Here is a 16,992-nt window from a genome sequence, read left to right as displayed (position 1 = left end):
TCCGAATGAGGGAGTCAGTCACAAGTTAAAGTGGCTTGACAGCGGATCGTTTTTTCCGCATCAAAACGTTAGACCAACTTTGATGGAACTATCGTCGGATGCTTGCTTAGTTGGTTGCTTCCCTTGTCTCCTCAACCTTGCCTCCGATATAGAGCAGCCCTTCGCACTCTTGCGCCGCTGCTGACTCCTTCAGCACACAGGTCTCGGTGACTGTACCAATTGCAGCACTCGGACCTGTACCGCAAAACTCGATCGCAGGCCGACATCGCCTCCCAACACATCACACTCGATTCTCCGAACCGATCACTCTCCGCGACGACTCAGCACCCGCTGCTTTCCTGCGCGTCTACATGCTCAGTTCAAGCGTCACGTCGCTTTGACGCCTACCCTCACTTGAAATGGGCGTGAGCGACGTCGTGCGTGGAGGCTTCGGCTTCCTCTTGGACCGCCATCACCATGTCCCCGCTGTAGATCCCAGCATCAACCTCACACCTTCCAATGCGTTTCAATCGCTCTTCCATCGACACAGGGATGCTCCGCTTCCCATCACTCCCGTATCCATCCTCAGATCCATGCTGCAGCTCGACGATATTCAGGCGCTCCTCTGGGCTTGGACCCTCATCGGCATCGTCCTTCTCTTCGCATTCTGGACCAATCCTGACGACGCTTCCTTCAGACCCTTCCTTACCGACCTCGTCTTTCGCGAGCGTCTTCGCCTGCTGAATCACGATCAAGATGCTGCCGAATCGCAGCTGCCCGACACCGACGCTGCGGCCAGCGCCTCGACTTCCGAGTCCACTGCGGCACGCAAATCCGACCCCAATGCCTTCTCTTCGCTGCTCTCTACGTCATCGTATTCCACGGGTCCTTTTGCGCTCACTTTTGGAGCAAAGGTGGCACTCTCGGTCCGCACGCCACCCTTTCATCGCAAGGACCTCGGCCTGCTTTCCATTGTCACCATCTCCCAAAGCACTCCCGCACGCAGCAGCACCCTCGACAATCAACATCGAACTCCTACACAGCACACAACATCCACTCATCGCGCTTCTTGCAAATCAGACGGCACTGTTGATTGTACCTCTCTCTTCATTGGCGCCTTTGGCAAATGGTGGGTCCTCGGGTACGCCATTCCAGACCTTCCTGCAGCGCCTCCGTCCAACCAGCCTCGACAGCTCAAAAACGGCCGGCTAGAGCTCGAAGAGAACATCACTGATGCCCCAGAATGGGGCGTCCTTGAGATGCGTTCGATAGACCCTGACCCGCAGTCTCGCCGCAGCTCCATCCAAGCCTCTCACATCAGTCCACACGAAGGCGCCAACCTTGCCCTCTCCCGCCGATCATCCACTGTTGAGTCCACCGCCCGCGTCGCTGCTCCCCCGCAATTACCCTCGACAGCAACCGTGCCGAAGGAGACTCTCTCCGAAGCCGACTCTCAAGACTGCCTCAGTCTCACCGCCTTGGTCTCGAGATCTCAAACCGATATCCTCGACCTTCAAGCGCAGCTCTCTCTGGTCAAGAGCGCTTCGGCTCGCACATGCGAAGCCCTCGAAGCAGACTTGGAAGAGGCTCGCTTGAAGAAGAAGGAGGAGGAGAAGGTTCGTTTCGACGTCAAATCCAGGACCAAAGCATTGGACGACAGCAAGAGGCAGGTCGAGAGCACCCGACGTGAGGCAGAAAGGCGGCTCAAGACCGCAAATGCTGTTCGTGCCCTCAAACAGGCTAGTATCCAGCAGAGAAAGGACAAGGCTGACATGCTTCACAAACGTCGAGCTGCGATCAGTTCACAGAAGGCTTTGCAGACCGAAAAGCGTCAACAGCGCTCCGCAGAGATCTCAAGTCTCATCTCTCAGGCCAAAGAGAAGGCTGACAGGTTGCGAAGCGAGATGGATGGTCTCCGCAAAGATGTGCAAGCTGCTCAGGATCAATTGCAGCTCGAAAAGATGATTCATCGCAATGCTCAGGAGGCGGATCACCGAGAACAGGACAGAATGGATGCTTCGCCCTACATGTGGAACCCTGTCATGGAGTACAACAACTTGGCAGGCAACGAGGCTATGTATGCACATCTGGCTTCCACCCCCGATCCGCTCGTAGATAGCTTGGCTCGCATGGAGGAACGTGCCCTCGCAGCACAGCCGTACATGTCGAGTCCTTTCGACGCAGACCCCACCCTCGCGCACAACAAGATGCCAAATGCTCACGCCGATGCGTACGACAATCTCGGCACCAGTGTCTTGCGCAATGCCTTCCGTCGCGCCAACGCTGCGTCGGCTGTCGACGTCCGAGAGATGATGCCTCATGGCACGCAGGCCATCGGCAACCCCTCTCTGCAAAATGCTTCCAATTTTGAGGCCATCAAGCAGGCTTTCCAGCCCAGCGTTGCAACCGAAGAGGATGGCCGGCGATCTTGGTCTGCTTTCGATGTCTGGCAGTCCGACCTTCGCAGCGGCAGCCGCCAGAAGATGCAATGGGCATCAGGTGGCGCCAATGCCAGTGCCGACTCGTTGCCCCACTTCAACGCGAGCAGCGGCTTCTTGCCTCTCGATCGTAGCAGCAGCGCCGAGCATACTGGCCTACACAGCTTCGAAGATCAAGAAGGCGATGCAGAGCAAAGTCGCAATTTGTCCAAGGTCAAGAGAGCTTTCCGATGGCCCTTTCGCCCTAGCCAAGTCCAAGATGAGCTGGTCTGACCTTCCTTCCGCAGCCGCTCTCCTGAGGTCTTCTCAGTCATGGATTCAACGGATCATTCGCGATCGCCACCTGTGTACTTTGCTGATGGAATACAATCGCTACACCTGGAACATGACTTATGTGCTTGCCGGCTGTGCCCGCGATCATGACCTGTGAGCTGCCTCTCATCCCGTGAGCAACCTCAGCTGCAATGTGTCTTGCTCGATTCGTGTCCCGCCTCTGCACCGGACTAGGTCGAGTTTGTTTTACCACTTAGCTGCCTCTGTGCTCAAGGTCCCCCCATGTCGAAGTTATCTATCCTCATCTTTGAGGGTATGTCCTGTCGTTCCTTGCTGCAAAGCCTTGAGCAAACGTTGACAGCCACTGACCACTACGATGGCGATCATCCGAGTCGTCTTTGGCGTCTTGGGGCGCCGTAAACCCATCACACAATTTCAGCTCTCGTCGGTACGCAAAGACTGTCCAAAGGAAGTATTGTCTCGATAAAAGACGAAAGTAATGATGCAATCCTTACACTCAATCGTCCCAAACGATCGATAACGCGTCAGATTTGGCCGATGCTTTCTGCGTGCTGAGCGCGAGGACATAGATTGAACACAAACAATTGGCGAGTTGCGTCTGGACCCTTTTTTACGTCATGGTGGAATTTGTCGTCCATGAGTTCATTACACAATGTTGCGACAAGATCGCGCAGCGGCTGTTCGCGTTGCTGTGATTGCCTGTAGGTCCAAATCATTATAGGTTTGCTTAGGCCTGTTTCGCAAACTCCCACTCTTGCCAGCAGCGGTCTTTTTGACAATTCAAAATTCATACAGGTGCGAAAGAATGACTACAAAACTAATTCTCGCCTGAATGTTGAGAGATTCGATCCCATGACTAGTCGAGCATCTGATTTGTTCAAAAAACTTTTTTTGACCGACCTGAAGATGAAAAAACCGGATGTCAAGCACATCGAACACGAAAGAGCTAGAAAGAATCTCAATAAAATTCAAGTTGAAAGCAGCAAGTGTCAGAATGAGACGAAAAAAATCACGATATCACTCAGACTTATCTAGCTAGACAAATTCTTGTCTTTTCGGCCCGTCACTTATCTCGACATTGAATTCTTCTGAAGCCTTTTCAAACTTTTCTTCAAATATTACCTGCGACCTTCAGCAACTACATCCAGGCCATATTGATACAGACCCATTCCACATGGGCCTGCCCTTGGAACGTAGCGAAATCTCAGGGTTTCATCGGTGCTTTTCGCTTTGAGGTGCATTCTTGTTCCGCGCTGTTCCGTCGACGGCATGAAAAACTGACCGAATCAACGTATTTCAATTCATGAAACCCTGGCATAAACTTACGACTGAAGACAGTAATGTGAGAGCAAAATCAAGAAGGCGGCAAAATCGACAAAATAAGCAAAACTATGACATGTCAGAGCAATGTTTAGCCAACATATTTGTCGAGTGTTTTTTTGTGACTTGCAAAGAAGCCAATTTGTTAAAATGCTCGGCTCGATGTGGAGGCTTGGACCCTGAAAGCACGGAGCACAACCCGCGCAAAACCTCCGCTTGCTTCTCACGAATGATTCATCATCGATGTGCTGCGAGGAGACTTACACTCTCACATCTCGATCTCTCAGTTAGCTACACAAGGCCCCGCTAAGGTAACTCACGACTGTGGACGTTGTTCGACCATGGCTCTCGACAAGACTCTCGAGTCGATCTTACGTGGCGAGTGCTCTCATCTCGGGAGCCAGTTCATATCACGGGGCGCTTCTTGCGTGGCAGCACAGCCAAGTGGACGAAAACTGTTCGCCAAGATCGATGATGCGGTCGAGCAGACCCTTGGAGAAGCGGAAAGCCTGAAAGCGATGGGCTCAGCCCTGAGTAGCGACGACGACGGTGGTGCGGAGGTCAGGCTGACACCAGAAGTGCACGCATCGGGAAAGGCCGCCGACGGGCGAGCCTACCTGATCACCGACTATCTGGAGCTGAAGTCGTCGATCAACAAGGCCGGGCAAAAGAGACTGGGAAGCAGGCTGGCCGAAATGCACAAGAAGGGCATCAACCAGGAAGGTCGCTTCGGCTTTGGGGTAGCCACCTACTGCGGGGTGACGGTGAGTCTATTGCACGACAACATGACGAACCAGGCTGCTTCATGGTATGACGTAGCTGACTCAACCGATGTCTCTTGTCTCGCAGAGGCAAGACAACAGCTGGAACATATCTTGGCCGAAGTTCTGGGCGGACCAAAGAATTGGTGACCTGGTGAGACGAATCAATGCCGAGCAGAACGACGCCGAGCTAAAGGACCTGGAAGAACAGATGCGAAGCAAGTGCGTGCACAACCTGACACCTTCTTCTGACGACAATGCAACTCGCTGAAAGGACTGACCGCGGATGTTGGCCCCTCGCACAGAGTATATCCAGTCCTCCTAGCGCCGCTGGAAGGGAAGGTCAAGCCGAGCATCTTGCACGGAGACTTGTGGTTAGTTTCCGAACAGAAGCCCGGTCACCTAGGTTTCAATTGTGCTTCTGACCTTTTACGGAGCTGAATCTGTACAGGTCCGGCAATGCGGGTACAGTCGTCGATTCTGGCGAGCCAGCCATATTTGAGTGAGTTGCGGGTTCAGAAGCCAGAGACCTGGCTTTTGCGCTTGAATTGCCTCGCTGACCCTGTCATTCTCTTCTCCGTGCTGTGCAGTCCGTAAGCCTATCAACTCTTGCTTTTCGGGCCGACTTCCTCCGAATGACGCTAACTACCGCACACTACTCCCCACCTCACCGCAGATCGAGCTACTACGGTCACAACGAAGCCGAGTGAGTCGCTGTGATGCAAACGTGGGAACTGCTTTTGCCGGAACTGACGTTTGGGCGGGATACAGACTCGGAATCATGAACATGTTTGGAGGCTTCACACAGGACTTCTTTGACGCCTATCACGAGGTCATTCCCCGAACAGAGCCGTACTACAACGAAAGGCTGCGACTCTACGAGCTCTACCACCAGTGAGTTCTGAATTCTTCAGCTTGCATTCGCATGGCGACACGTGGGATTCCGAAACTCGTGCTGACTGACGCCCTTTTCCTGTTCACGTTTTCCACAGCCTGAACCGTAAGTGTGCAAGCCTCAGGGTCCTTAACGATCACAGACACGAATTGCTCTGACACAGTCTTGTGTGTCTTGATCTGCATGTTGTGGCTTTGATAGATTTGCTCATGTTCAGAGGAGGCTACAGATCCGGAGCGATCTCGATCATGCGTTCGCTGATCCGATTCTGCGACAAGGTCGACGCTGAAAAGTGAGGCATGCGCACTCCCCGGCGTCTGCATCGTCTAGGCGAAGCCGAAACCTTCTCCGCCTTCGGTCATGGCCAGCAAGAGCGAAGATCGCAGCTTTTCGTACGATTCGTACTGGGGCAGGTCGAGCTGATTGAAGCATGTATGCGCTGCTGGCAATCGATCGGCTCCGTAAGCCTTGTGAATGTTGAACCTCTGTGTTCCCTGCACACCTTGGAGGTGGGCGAAGCCCTCGAGCGGCACTTTGCTGGTGCCGGTGATAAACTGTAGTAGCTTAGCCTTCTCGGTCTGATCGAAGGATCGGACGGCACGCCACCACCACTGAATGACGGCGTCGCCAGAGCTGTAACCGTGCAGCTCTGTGTTGTTCTTCCAGGCATCGACATCGATGTCTGGGAGACCCGAGATAAGAAGCTCGAGCTCCTGCTCGGAAAAGATGCGGATAAGGTCGGAAGGGATGATCTCGTTGAAGCCGCCAAGGAAGGCGTCTATCTGCGATTTAATGGATTTTGTGAGCCTCTGTTCAGTGACGAGACGCACGTACTCTTGCTTGTTGGCCTCGGTGACTGCGATGGTATTCCCGTTGGGCTTGAGATCGATGACTTTTGTCTCACCGAATTCTTCGTCGTCGACGCTGAAGGTGAGGTCGAGGATATCTGTGATGTCGTTGTTGAGCATCCATTCGAGACTCTTGAAGTATTCTGGGTCGATGGACTCCAGATCACGGTAGTCGACCGGCTTGCCCAGGATGTGCTTGTAGAAGCTGCGTGTGAAATAGGCGTCGAGGAGTCGACCGTCGTAGATGGCTTTACCAATGATGCGTCCGACGAACTTGAAGAAGGAGAGATGGTCTGGGTTGACGTAGGACATGCGATTGGGTTGGTACGTGGTGCGATCGGCGGCGCAGGGCTGGAAGAGCGCATAGTCTGGATTGAACATGGCTCTGGCTAAGACCTGGAACCACTCCCTCGTGACACCGCCAGCGTCGATACCCTCTTCGTTGTTGAAGCGGACGTTGAGCTTGCCGTGCTTGACCTCGGGGCCCGTCTTCCTAGAAAAGTAGCGGAAGCTGTCCTCGAAGACGGAATTCCTTCGAACAGACAAGGAAAGGGGGGTATAGTGATCGCGTCGACCTTTGTGGAGCTGCTGGGTGAAGTAGTTCTTCTTATTGTCGAAATCGAGCACCTTTGGGTTGCGGACAAGCAAGGCGAAGGATCCGGACATGAGGGAAGGGTTCTGGCGTACCATAATGTTGAGGATCTTGCGATGCTTCTCTGTAAAGGCGAAGAAGTTGTCCTCCATGACTTGTCGTGGTGACTTGGGACCGCCCTGAGTGGAAGAACGGCTATGTGGTGGTCGGACCTCGCCAGGAGCGCTCGGGGACTCGGTATCTGTGTTGGTGATGTTCTGAGAAATGACCATCATGCTCTCGATCAAAGGTAGAAGTATTTGAGCCGCACCGGGGTCGTTCTTCATACGTGACAGCACGTCGCTGAGCTTGGACCAAAGGGGATCGAATTCGAACGACTCGTAGATCTTTGCCAGCGCCTTTTCGCTCGCATCGAGCTCCTTCTTGCGCGACTCTGCTACTTTAGGACGGCGTGATGGAGGAAGATGGGAGTCAAGCGAACGACCGAGGAGAGAGTCGAGCATATCGAGGCTTCCAGCGCCATGAGATAGATCCATGCCGTGAGAGTCCGAGCCCACGGGAATGCCTGCGTGGTTGATGGCGATGAAGCCGCCGAGCGGGAGACTACCTGATGGCTCGGGCATGATGGCGAAAGATGCCGTGCGTTCCGCGCGAAGAAGCACAGCAGGCGATCAATCCTGACAAAGCAAGCGCGTGGTGATGCTGGTTCCGCAGTCAAAGCGTGAGAGCGGCAAGTAGAGCCGTCACGAGATGAGCTGTGCTCTGCAGCTATAGCGGATCGTGACTAAGCGCTCTGCGTTGAAACGGAGGTGCCGACAGAATGGTGGGATGCAGAATTGTTGGCGACGGAGAGCGTGACGAAGAAAGATGAGCTTTGTGACTTTGCAAGGAGGACCCTTCAAGCGTTGCGCTCGGCTGTGGGAACAAGAAAAGTGGAGCGGAAGAGCCGATCGATCCCGATCGACTAGTTGCACCCTCCACTCGAGATTCATTCAAACAGCGCGTGTGAAATGTGACAAGAGGGAAAGAGCGAGAGAGCTGCGTATCGAAAGGCTCAGTCGGAGATCTACATTCGACACTTCCCCACAAATGCTCATCCTTAGTTCACTCATCGGCGCAACTCGTGCTCTGTCTTCATCTGTCCGCCTATCGAGCCGTCGTCGGAGCGCTCACGCAGTTGCCTGAAGTCTACGGAAGTTGCAGAGATGAGAATCGCTACCAAGCGTCTCCAGAAGGAGCTGTAAGTCTCTCAACCGCACGTACTTCTCACAGGGCTCAGAAGCTCATTTGACTCACCATCCCCCTCGATACACCAACAGTTCAGAGATCAGAGTCAAGGGCGCACCGGAAGGATGCGAAATCATCAAGGCCGACGATCTGCAGGAATGGCAATTCTCTATACAGGTGCTTGGTGAAAGCCTCTACCGAGACCAAAAGTTTGGCCTTCGCTTTCGCTTCTCCGACTCCTATCCCATGGAGAGTCCCGAAGTCGTCTTCCTGGTCACAGACGGCTTCCAGGCGCCCATCGTAAGTCTTTCGCTCTTAACGGGTCAGCTGCCTGGCTGTTCCTTGCCGTTCACGTGTCATGCTGACTCGATCATTTCCTCAATCCAACCGGTGACAACAGCATCCACACGTCTACAGCAACGGTCACATCTGCGCCTCCATCCTGGGCAACGAATGGTCGCCTGTACTCACAATCAGCTCAGTATTGCTCACTTTGCAAAGCATGCTCGCCAGCTGCAAGCAGCTTCAGAGGCCGCCAGACAACGACGCTTATGTCAAACGCGCACCTCTCTCGCCCAAAGACAGCCGATTCGTCTACGACGATGACACAGTCTAAGCATGTCTCACTCCGCACATTCTTCGCAGCAATCAACGGTCAGGGGGTTTCCAGGATAGACAATTAAAGAGTGCAAAGGTCTGCGATGGTTTCGGTGCAATGTTGCGACTTTTAATTAGGCCGAGCTCCATCTTTTACTGCGAGGTACGGCCGAAGAAAGCCTTCTGCTCGCCGCACACCGAGTTGACGCAACCGGGACATCGGAGCAGCATCTGCTTGCTGGTAAAGCCTTGGCTCCAAACATCCTCTCCACGCTTCTCGTCGGCGATCCTGCTTGGTGTGCCCTCCACTGCCGAGAGATGCGAAGCGCAGATCTCTGCCATTGCCCGGATAAAGGTGGGCTCGTCGTTGAGCGATTCGGCACGCTTGAGCGTGATGCCGTGCTCCTCGGCCTCCTCCTGCAGTTCAATGTCGATCTCGTAAAGCGTCTCGATGTGGTCGCTGGTGAAGGCGATCGGAACGACAATGGCGTCCTTGTGGCCCTGCTTGGCCCAGCCCTTGATGGTGTCGCTCGTCTGCGGCCCGAGCCAAGCGGCGGGGCCTACCTGCGACTGCCATGTAAGTCGGTAAGGGTTGCTCCACTTCAAGCGCGTCATGACGGCAGCCACGGTGGCTGCGACTTCCGCTGGGTATGGGTCTCCTCGACCCGAAACAATTTGCATGGGAAGCGAGTGGGCGCTGAACATGATGGGAACCTTGTTGCGCTTCTCCTCCGGATACGTGTCGAGTACGGCTTGGATACGGTTGGTGAACGCCTCTACGAGCAGAGGGTGGGTTGGCCAACGGTCAATGAGCGACCAAGAAATGTTGGCTTCCGGTGCGCCGCGCTCCTTACGCCTCTGGATCTCGCGGTAGAGCTCGTTGAGGTTGCTACCGGTGGTACTGCAGCTGTACTGAGGGTACTGAGTGAAACCAACGGCACGCGTAACGCCGTCCTCGGCCATCTCGTCGAGCGCCTCTTCGGTCAAAGGTCGTGCGTATCGGAAGGCGACGTAGACCTTGTGGGGGGCGGTCTCTGGGTGAAGCTGATCGAGTAACTCGGTCATGGCCTGGCCCTGCGTCCTGGTCCAACGCAAGATGGGCGATCCGCCACCAATCTTTTCATACTGGTCCACGATCTTGGGTGTCCTCCTACGTGCGATGAGCGGAGCGAGTCGGGACTGGAAGGGAAGCTGGATGAGCTCTCGATCGTGAAAGAGGCGCGAGAGAAAATCACCCACTTCCTCTGTGGTGGATGTGGAGGGACCTCCCATGTTCATGAGCAGCACACCGGTGGGTGGCTTGCTCTGGTTCTTGGCGACGGTGGCGAGCGTACGCTGCAAGGGTGCGGACCTGGCGAGCTTGGCTGTGACGACAGCGTCTGCAAGCCTTGTTCTGCTCGACGCCGCCAGCATGGTTCTTGACGGTCCGGAGATCATGTTGAGGGGCGAAGGAAACCTAGTCGCTGGTGGGAATATCGCTAACGAGAGCGAAGGATGTTGCGACTTCGATTAGCTGTCCGGAAAGAGATTGAGCTCGGGTGGTCTTGGAATGTGGGCAAGGGGTGACGTGGATGGTGGTGCTTATGAATGGTGTGACTTTTGGAAGAAAAGCTGCAAGAGACGTGGATGGGACGATTCACATTTCGGATCAGCTGCTGCATCGCGTAATCGGAAGGAAAATCCAAATGCTGCTGTGCTGCGCCCAATCGAGTTTGTTGCAATTGGAATCGGGATTCGGAGCGGAACCTTGGTCGCAATGTGGACACAACGTTGCATGTTCTAGACGCACCGAGTGATTCTCACGCACAGAGATCGTCTTGCGCCGCCTGTGCGAAGCTGACTTGAACCGTTTCAGACACAGAGATCTTACCATCACGAGGATGTGACTGACAACGCTCGCAATGCGCGGAGGAATCAGGAAAGGCGAGGGGACCCACGCTCGCAATGTCACTCGATGTCTCACAGCTACGTTCGCTTGCTGGAAGCAATGCTGCAGACGTGCTTTGCGAGAAAATGTTGTCGTTATGAAGGGTATTGTACAAGAGCAAACAGCATACAAAGAGAGGAGACAGCGTCGTCGAGACCGATTGTAGATCGAAGGTCGGGACACAATCAGTGCTTGACGACGATGGGGACTGCAGAGTGTAAAAGAGATTGGGAGCTCGCGAGGTCAGTAAAAGTGTCCGAATCTGCCACTTCCTATCGCGCAAACAGCTTCTGCAGGGCCGAAAGCTGCAACGAATCATACTCACTGATGATGACGCAGAGGAGGATGACGATGCCGACTGTTGAGAAAGAGCCGAAAGATGATAGGATCATAGAGGAACGATTTAAATCGTAGGTCAGCGCCAGTCCTCGACCATGGAAGCCTTCAGTCTGCAAATCCGCAGACTGTACGGAGCATACTTACTTGCGATGATGACTGTTACGATGCAATCCAGGTTCGGGATCGGTGGCATTAGCGGAATAGAGCAGATCGTTTGTTAGCAAGCGTTGCACGTCGGAGGTCGCTTGATGCTTGAGGAAAAAACTTACTTCGCATCTTCATGTCCTTCCACCACATCTGTTTGCGGACACGGTTGGCGCCTCGTCGGAAGCCTTGGGCGGAGACGGCGAGGTTATCTGTACGAAGGACAATGAAGCAAGTAGAGTATTGCAGAGCGAGCAGAGCGAGATGATCAATACGGCGCGCTCCGTCATATGTTTATCGCCCCGCAATCAGGTTGGCGCATGCGGATGATCCCGTGTGATGTATACGTACCAGTCTTGTCCTGAAGGCTGTTGAGGTTCTCGCCACGCTCGTTGACTGTGGGTGTCCAGATTTAGCGTTTGAGCGAATGTCAAGGCAAAGATTTCAAGTCAGCAACGATACCGCGATGCGTGCCTGAACGAATCAATTTGGAGCTAACCCACCCTTGTTGATGTTGTCGCGCATGATCGAGATGGTGTTGTCGATCTCCGAGTGGATGCGAGCCGTCTTGTTGTTGGAAAAGTTGGCACCGCCGCCGGAAGGGTCGGAGCTAGCGTTTCCCGAAGGAATGTAAGGGTCATAGCGGCTGTCGTTCTGTGCAGACATGGTGTTGTTTGGCTGTGCGTGTCGATGATGGCCAGGGAGGTGATGGTGGTGGTGGACGCGAGGTTGATGACGAGGAGACGAGTATCCGCCAAAGGCACGGTAGCGAAGGTGTGCGTGTGCGGTGCAGTATGCAACAACTTAATCTCTATTTCAAAGTCACACTTGCAGCGCTTCAACATGCTCTGGGAAAGCGCACAGCCATGCCTGAGACTGCATTCTTGGCTGCAGCCAGAATTTCAACTTCGGGCCGCGGTGTCGCTCAATGGGCTCAGCAAGCCAAGTCGAAGCCGAGCAGCAAATATCTTGACTGGCTGTGCTGCTGGCGTCTCGCGTGGCGCGCTGAGATTTAAGACCCCTTTCTGGCATCGACTCGCCCTGTCTCTGTACCGTGCGTGTGAGCTAGCGCAGCCCTGATGGCACGTGCATTTTTGGCAGAGCAGCCTCCACTCTAACGTTTGACCGCGCAAAGGAAACAAGGCAGGAATGCTCAAGTTGATGGCATCATCGTCGTACAGTTAGAGCAGTCTAGGCTGACTCTCACAAAATCGGAATCGTCCACTCCATCCGCAATCCTTCCTCAAACCTTTGCAGTCTACCATCACCACAACAAACTCACCCTGATACCATCACTGTCAACACACATCCAACTAAATCCACTATGCCTCTCTTCGTTCTCAGCCCTGTAAGTTTCGATTTCGTGCCATCCGCCTCTCCCATCTGGCGACCCTCATCAGCTGACATTCTCCCGCGCAACCATTCCATCGACCTATGCAGGCCTCTCTGGCACACTCGGCCCTCTTTGCCGGCTACTACTCCTACCTCTCGGCCAACGTCATCGTCAACCGAATCAACACCAACGTCTACCTTGGCGCCGGCGATGCCGACAAGGTCCACGGTCCCGGCGACAAGAAGGTCAACACCCCCGCCGAGGTCGCCAAGCTTCAGCGTGCCGTCCGTGCTCACGGCAACTTTGCCGAGTCGGCTCCCTTTGCCTTCTTCCTCATCTTCCTCGCTGAACTCAACGGTGCCCCCACTTCGCTCGTCCACGCCGCCTACACCACCCTCTTCGCCGCCCGTGTCGCCCACGCCAACATCGGCATCCAGGCAGAAAACGCGGCCGCTATCGGTCGTCCCATCGGCGCCATCGTCACCCTCGCTGTCACCGTCGGCGCCGGTCTTTACAACGTACGTCTCGCCCGCATTTCCCGCTACAAATTGATCCAATTGCTGACAATCCTCCCTTTTTTTCGACATGTTCTTTCCCTTTTTCAACAGTTGAACCTCGGCTGGGAGCCCCTCAAGTCGTTCCTCGGCTTCAAGTGAGCCACCCCTTCGCCAAGTAGCTCGCTGAACTCACGCTTCATCTAGCTCCGAGCTTCGGTCGGTATCGCACCAACCAGACCCGCGCATACACCCTAACTCAACTCAAATCACAACGGATGGAATCAAACACCATTCTACCTGGTACAAAATAATGCTGTTACAATTGATACTTTATACAGATTGCTCGTGCTTGAGCCATTGTCTCAGTCGCTGCGGCCAAGGCATTGCCGCTTGGAAAGAGGACGCAAGATTGGTGAGTCCGGTGGCCTCGAGTGCATCGATGAATCGAAACTGTGCTTGATTTATGCGTCGTCGAGATCCGCACATGCGACGTCTCTGAACGATCGCGGCGTAGCTGCGCCTGATTGCGTGTTGAGCGAACCACCCAAATGCCCGACTTCCGGGCCAGAGACAGATGGAAACACCAACGAGTCTTGAAGTCGCACAACACCTGCCTGCATCACTTTGTCGGACTCGCCGTGGTCATCCAATACAGCAAGAGCGAGCTGTTGCATGTGCTGCGGCATGCCGAGCGAGGATGAAGAAAAGGGAACTTCTGCAGATGCTTGTGTCGACGTGTCGGGCTCCTCACCGGAATCGTCGGCCTCGCGGGAGACGTCGTTGGCCGCGTTGTCGAATTGAGAAGACACGTCAGACGAGTCATCGAGTTCGTCCAAGCTGGTCAGGGGCGAGCTCCTTCTGCTGGTTGTTGAGCTATTCGGATCCTGACTTTGTAGAAGCGATGCTGCGAAGGTTTGAGTGCGACCTTCTTCAAATACTGTCTCGTCCGCGTCGAGCATGTCCTCCTCATCGTCGTCTGCCGAGCCGTTCTGGGACTCTGATGCGCTGTAATCGGCGGCGCTGCGCACCCAGACGTCTTTCTCCGCATCGTGGTAGTTCGGTGTCTTTGTGCTCTTCTGTACCGGGTGAGCCAAAGTCCCTTGGGAGCTATCAGCCAGCTTCTGGTCTTCGGTGCTTTCGGCCACCGTGAATGTCCTCCCTGCGGCCAAAGCAAGCGGTCGAGCCCTGAGCTTCACGATAAGCTTTGACCTCGATGTGATAACGTCTGAGGAAGAAGCCTTCTTTGTGACGGGTTGCTTGCCTGCCATCAATTTGAGGATGCGTCGAGCCACATGTAACCTGCCAAGGACGTACTCCTCCAGCGGACTGAAAACTTCTCCTTCGGCAACTTCATCGGACAAGTCCAGCTCGATCTTGACCGGTACAAAGGCAAGACCTGCCTCTCGCTTCTTGGGCGGCCTTCCGCGACGCTTTGACGGACCGTGAACGAGCGAGTCACTGTCGGAAGACTTGTTCTTGACCGTCTCAGTGTACGATCTGCGTTTCTTGAGTTTTGTCTCCCCTTCGTTTGCGAACGCGGCCTTGTCTGCGCCATTGTCGCCGGCGTTAACTTCTTCGCCGTCAGGTCCGTGTTGTGTTGCGTGCTTTTGTCGTCCTCGAGAGAAGGCCAACCTATCTCGGGTCTGGTGAACCAAGTCGCCGAGACCTGAACGCCTGAGACAGATTGAGCAATTGCAAAAGCCAAGACACTTTGGGCAGACGAAGTTTAGAGCGGAAGGATTGAAAACTACGTCGTCGTAACGAATAGTGATGCAGCGTTGGCAGAACATGAGCGTACATCCTACCCTGCTGCAATGCATCTTGAGATTAGACGTCTTGCGTCTGCATTGGTGGCAAGACGACAGGATGGTGCCGTCCGGGAGCACGTCGGGTTGCCGGGCACGCTTCCCCTTGCGGGGCTCCTTCTGGTCCACCAAATCTGCCTCGATCTCATCCTCTGCATCGGCGTCGTCTTCTTGCTCGTCCTCGTCTTCACTCCACGAGACCAGATCTTCTGGTCGAATGTCAGGCACATCACGAATGAATACGTAATCGTTCCTCGCTCGGTTGCGCAGCGACGATATCTCGACAAAGGCGACGGTGAAGATTTGTCCTTTTGGCGGCGCAGATTTGGTGGTACCGTCGTCTGCAAACTTGACTTTGGGAGGATACTTCTTCCTCTTCGGTGTGCGCGTCTCGAGCGCGGGATCGGAAGGGCGCGCCGAGTTGGAGCGACCACGCTTTGCAGGTCGGCCTCGGCCACGAGCTGGAGTCTCACGCTGAGGTACCGGAGATTGGCCGTCGTCTTGATCCTGCGCATGGTCAGAGCCCGCGTCTGCCTCCTCTACAGGAACCGAGAAGCTATTCGCTCCAGCCAGGCCAAGCTGGGCAAGGAGTGCGTCGTTGGCACGCAACTTGCGGAGACGACGCTGTTCGTAATCTTCGTCGTCGTCGTCTGCATCGCTGATCTGCTCGGTCTCGAGGAGTACTTTGAGCTCGTCGTAGAGAGGCTGCATCTCGAGCTCCTTGGGATCGAATAACGGACGCTGGTTGGCCAGCGGATCTGGCGGCGACTCTATCGGAGGACTAGGCTCGCGTTCACCGTCCAGATCGAGCTGTTTTTCGGAAGCAATGTCCACCTCTGCTTGTACGATGACGTCTGTTGGTGGCGGCTCTGGCGTTGCGAACGTGTCGGAGGGTGAGCTCGGAAGTGGCGGCGCGAACTCATCAGCGGGAGGAAGTTCGGGAGTGACGACGTCATCCAGGTCTGGTTCGTCTTTTCGCTGGTGTGACAGGGCGGTGATGTATGGGGCTGCCTCCTCATCGCTGCTGTCGAGCAGCTCGATGCAGAGCTGAGCTGCTTTGACGCTCCTGCTGGCGTTGCGGAACGAGAACAAATCGCCGAGCTTAGCACGACGTGCATGATCCGAAGTGGATGCGGATCCGTTGGTGTGCGGATAAGACGGGGACGGAGTAGAGTAAGAAGGGCTTGCGGTGTCGGAGCGCGCTTCCTCTGAGCGACGTGACTTCGACTTGCGTTGCTGAGAGCGAGAGCCGCTTGCCTGAGCGGAATCACGCCGCCTCAACGGCATGACCACTGATGACTAGCCTGCTGGCCTACCGGAGCGCCGATGCACGATAGCGCCGCACCGAATTCGACATGTGTGTGAATGTGTGTGTGTGGCCGTCGATGACGGGAGCAAGGCGAAGGGCGCGGTGGACGGATTTGAATCGCTGTGTGTCAAGGCGTGGGACGGCGGATGTCGAGAGGGTTAACGCGTGACGGCTTGCGATCGAGGTCAGGTGGTCGGAGATGATCCGCAGTCGATGGTTGAGCAATGCAGCTGCGATCAACGAGCGCAAAGAGGAGTACTGATAGTGATCGTGTGGCTGTGACGACCGAAGAGGGTGCGGAAAGGGCTGTTGATGAGATGTAGCAAGCGGAATCGAGCCGAAGCCGCTGCTGCGAGAGGGAAGTGGAATTGGCAAGTCAACTGCATTCGGTCTTAGGGTGATGAAAGGAGAGGAAAGGGTCCACGAGACGTTGAAATCACTTTTGAGATGATGGCCGCTCGGATATTCTGCCGAAAAATCCAGAGTCACACTCGAGAGCAACGCTTTTCTTCGCGTGCAAAGGGTCCAAGCCGATTCGGATCGCGGCACGCGCTCTGTCGTTTGATGGCTAGATGCGATGTTCACACGCTCTTTGTGCAAGATCCGGAGAAGACAGCATTTGCCGCTGCGCCTCAGCTCCATATCGGAGCATCCGCCTAGAGGTCATTTCGTCCGAATCCAGTCAAT

At 54.9% G+C, this 16,992-nt stretch overlaps 10 protein-coding genes across 10 annotated transcripts; 5 read left to right on the top strand and 5 right to left on the bottom strand.

Moving 5' to 3' along the window:
* Nucleotides 1-398: 398 nt before the first annotated feature.
* Nucleotides 399-2,690, top strand: PHSY_001439 (hypothetical protein; the record flags this gene model as incomplete). Its single annotated transcript, XM_012332069.1, has 1 exon — nt 399-2,690. The coding sequence occupies one exon, from the start codon at nt 399-401 to the stop codon at nt 2,688-2,690; it is 2,292 nt and encodes a 763-aa protein (XP_012187459.1).
* A 1,682-nt stretch (nt 2,691-4,372) lies between these two features.
* Nucleotides 4,373-5,063, top strand: PHSY_001438 (fructosamine-3-kinase; the record flags this gene model as incomplete). Its single annotated transcript, XM_012332068.1, has 2 exons — nt 4,373-4,795; nt 4,881-5,063. 2 exons carry the CDS (start codon nt 4,373-4,375, stop codon nt 5,061-5,063), a joined length of 606 nt encoding a protein of 201 aa, XP_012187458.1.
* A 188-nt stretch (nt 5,064-5,251) lies between these two features.
* Nucleotides 5,252-5,983, top strand: PHSY_001437 (fructosamine-3-kinase; the record flags this gene model as incomplete). The annotated part of the gene is made up of 4 exons (XM_012332067.1): nt 5,252-5,294; nt 5,383-5,686; nt 5,785-5,792; nt 5,889-5,983. The coding sequence occupies 4 exons, from the start codon at nt 5,252-5,254 to the stop codon at nt 5,981-5,983; spliced, it is 450 nt and encodes a 149-aa protein (XP_012187457.1).
* Nucleotides 5,984-6,013: 30 nt separating this feature from the next.
* On the bottom strand, nt 6,014-7,750 carry PHSY_001436 (hypothetical protein; the record flags this gene model as incomplete). The annotated part of the gene is made up of 1 exon (XM_012332066.1): nt 6,014-7,750. One exon carries the CDS (start codon nt 7,748-7,750, stop codon nt 6,014-6,016), a length of 1,737 nt encoding a protein of 578 aa, XP_012187456.1.
* A 582-nt stretch (nt 7,751-8,332) lies between these two features.
* Nucleotides 8,333-8,970, top strand: PHSY_001435 (hypothetical protein; the record flags this gene model as incomplete). The annotated part of the gene is made up of 3 exons (XM_012332065.1): nt 8,333-8,367; nt 8,447-8,654; nt 8,755-8,970. The coding sequence occupies 3 exons, from the start codon at nt 8,333-8,335 to the stop codon at nt 8,968-8,970; spliced, it is 459 nt and encodes a 152-aa protein (XP_012187455.1).
* Nucleotides 8,971-9,104: 134 nt separating this feature from the next.
* On the bottom strand, nt 9,105-10,364 carry PHSY_001434 (ferrochelatase; the record flags this gene model as incomplete). The annotated part of the gene is made up of 1 exon (XM_012332064.1): nt 9,105-10,364. The coding sequence occupies one exon, from the start codon at nt 10,362-10,364 to the stop codon at nt 9,105-9,107; it is 1,260 nt and encodes a 419-aa protein (XP_012187454.1).
* Nucleotides 10,365-11,150: 786 nt separating this feature from the next.
* PHSY_001433 (hypothetical protein) lies at nt 11,151-12,027 on the bottom strand (the record flags this gene model as incomplete). Its single annotated transcript, XM_012332063.1, has 4 exons — nt 11,151-11,236; nt 11,487-11,573; nt 11,713-11,757; nt 11,865-12,027. The coding sequence occupies 4 exons, from the start codon at nt 12,025-12,027 to the stop codon at nt 11,151-11,153; spliced, it is 381 nt and encodes a 126-aa protein (XP_012187453.1).
* A 768-nt stretch (nt 12,028-12,795) lies between these two features.
* On the top strand, nt 12,796-13,350 carry PHSY_001432 (hypothetical protein; the record flags this gene model as incomplete). The annotated part of the gene is made up of 2 exons (XM_012332062.1): nt 12,796-13,212; nt 13,303-13,350. 2 exons carry the CDS (start codon nt 12,796-12,798, stop codon nt 13,348-13,350), a joined length of 465 nt encoding a protein of 154 aa, XP_012187452.1.
* A 302-nt stretch (nt 13,351-13,652) lies between these two features.
* PHSY_001431 (hypothetical protein) lies at nt 13,653-16,283 on the bottom strand (the record flags this gene model as incomplete). The annotated part of the gene is made up of 1 exon (XM_012332061.1): nt 13,653-16,283. The coding sequence occupies one exon, from the start codon at nt 16,281-16,283 to the stop codon at nt 13,653-13,655; it is 2,631 nt and encodes an 876-aa protein (XP_012187451.1).
* Nucleotides 16,284-16,308: 25 nt separating this feature from the next.
* On the bottom strand, nt 16,309-16,947 carry PHSY_001430 (uracil permease; the record flags this gene model as incomplete). Its single annotated transcript, XM_012332060.1, has 1 exon — nt 16,309-16,947. The coding sequence occupies one exon, from the start codon at nt 16,945-16,947 to the stop codon at nt 16,309-16,311; it is 639 nt and encodes a 212-aa protein (XP_012187450.1).
* Between the last annotated feature and the right edge of the window lie 45 nt (nt 16,948-16,992).

This window comes from Pseudozyma hubeiensis (assembly GCF_000403515.1).
Source record: "Pseudozyma hubeiensis SY62 DNA, scaffold: PHS15, whole genome shotgun sequence".
Taxonomy (NCBI): Eukaryota; Fungi; Basidiomycota; class Ustilaginomycetes; order Ustilaginales; family Ustilaginaceae; genus Pseudozyma; species Pseudozyma hubeiensis.
The sequence above is the reverse complement of the archived record's forward strand: the minus strand, read 5'-3'. Positions and strand labels throughout refer to the sequence as shown.